Genomic DNA, 2,067 nt, shown 5'->3' with positions numbered 1-2,067 from the left:
AGATATTATGTTATAATCTATTATAACTATTATGTTATGTTATAAGCTATCTTAATATTTTAAAGCTGAAGAGTTTGTTTTTTGAACGCGCTAATCTCAGGTACTACTTACTGGTCCGATTTGAGATTCTTTCGGTGTTACATAGCCCATTTATCGAGGAAGGCTATATATCATCACGCTAGGACCAACAAGAGTGGAGCAATGCGGGTAAAACCGCGGGGCACAGCTAGTGTTTAATATCATAGTTTTCAATAGCTCTGAATATCAAAGAACATTACTTTTAATTGCCAGCGTGTTTCTTACAATTGGATAAATGCAGCAGTTAAATTAAATTTTCAACTCATAAAATTAAAGTGCACATCTCACGTAGTTACAAACTACGGCTTTACAAGGCAATGCGGTGTCATTAAGAAATTTTAAGCGATAGTTTCCAGTGCTATCGTCTTGGACTTTATTTCTATGGACTAGTTTGTAAACAATATATTATTAGTTCTATTGTGTGCATTTGTATACGTTTTCTTTTGGTAAGTTGGTTTGAGGGTGCAGTTCAGAGTTCCTAAGAAATATGAGTTTGAAATCTCGATAGGAATATTTATTTTTAAATTCTTTAATATGTTATAATGTGAATGTTAATAGGTAAGGTTCTGTAGTAATTTGTTTACATACATTTTCAGATTTTGCAGTAATTTAATCCCAAAACTCTGCCGTTACCGGTCCCAAGCCCGGATGAGAAAAGAGGAGGGTTAGCTGGACTCCACCCACCCAGCTGTAAAATCAACAATGCCGAGCGTCAGGCGGCGGTTAATTAACCTGACTCAAAGATGGGCTGCAGTAATCCTGAGGGACTAAATACCCCTCTAAAATCCTGCCATGGAAGGACGTGGGAACCCACCATGAGTAAATCCTATGAGAATCATTATGGAAACAAGTGTAACTACAGATGTGCCAATGTCATGCGATCCGACTGACCATCGGCGTCACTCAGTAACCGGGCTGAGTGATGTGAAATATGCTACCGAAGCTTCTATTGAGTTTTGTGAAGAATCCGATAGAAGAACTAATGTTAACTGTAAAAGCAACTCCGGAGAAAGGATACCTCTACGTAAAGAACACCGCTTCGCAACTTGGAACGTTCGTGGTTTACTTCAGGCTGGAAAACTGACAATCGTGGATAGAGAAGCATCCGATCATCACATCTCCATACTCGGTCTTAGCGAAACACATATGAGGGGCCAAGGACATTTTAAAACCGCTTCTGGTAACACCTTGTACTTCTCTGGCTCCGAAAACAAAAGCGCAAATGGCGTGGGCTTTCTTCTTCCCTCACATATGACAAAATACGTAATGGGCTATAATCCTATCTCTGACAGAATCATCTCCCTGAAGATCAATGCTAAACCTCACATTCTTAATATCTTACAAATATATGCCCCCACAGAAAAAGCCAAGGAAGAGGACATTGACGACTTTTATAACTTAAAGTCCTTCTAACTGGCAGGGTAGAAGGAAAAAGGCCCCGAGGCCGTAGCCCAATGCGTTGGTCAGATCAAATTAAAACGACCGTAGAAACTAGCGTACCTGAAGCAATCCACATCGCAGAAGATCGAGACAAATGGCGTAAAATAACTAGGAAATCACAACTCCAAAATGATCACGACCCTCAGCATCACTGCTGAGGGTCGTGATCATTTTGGAGTTTTCGAGGATTTCGACTTAAGGAGGGAGGAGGGAATCCCAAAACAACCTTTTCGATCTTTCCGATAGTTGTTTCACTTTAAAGGGGGAGCGGTACCGTCACGTTCACTGAAATACAGTTATGTTTCTACATATTTGGAGTTGAATTTTAAATTTGAAAACTTGCAATAATGTATTTTATAAATTGTATAAAATCTCACACTGGGCTTTGAACTATTAATATGCTGTATTCGATGAAATAAATTAAATAAAAAAGCGCACACGCTTTTTTATGTATTCGAAGTGAAACTTCTTTGGCAAGATACTAAAGTTGTTGCCTCACTCCATGACGTGTCGGTATGCCATGACGATTATACCCTTGATATTATACTC

At 39.1% G+C, this 2,067-nt stretch overlaps 1 protein-coding gene across 1 annotated transcript; it reads left to right on the top strand.

Moving 5' to 3' along the window:
• Nucleotides 1–918: 918 nt before the first annotated feature.
• On the top strand, nucleotides 919–1,491 carry LOC149904201 (protein CFDP2-like). Its single transcript, XM_090108218.1, has one exon. The coding sequence runs from the start codon at nucleotides 919–921 to the stop codon at nucleotides 1,489–1,491; it is 573 nt and encodes a 190-aa protein (XP_089964344.1).
• Nucleotides 1,492–2,067: the final 576 nt, after the last annotated feature.

The sequence above is a fragment of the Colias eurytheme genome, chromosome 12 (genome assembly GCF_061535395.1).
Source record: "Colias eurytheme isolate Ceu_HAF_F1 chromosome 12, ilColEury1 Martin Lab GWU primary, whole genome shotgun sequence".
Classification (NCBI taxonomy): domain Eukaryota; kingdom Metazoa; phylum Arthropoda; class Insecta; order Lepidoptera; family Pieridae; genus Colias; species Colias eurytheme.
The sequence above is the reverse complement of the archived record's forward strand: the minus strand, read 5'-3'. Positions and strand labels throughout refer to the sequence as shown.

Coding starts and splice junctions, on each gene's coding strand:
- LOC149904201 (XM_090108218.1), top strand. CDS start 919: ATGGAAACAAGTGTAACTACAGATGTGCCAATGTCATGCGATCCGACT.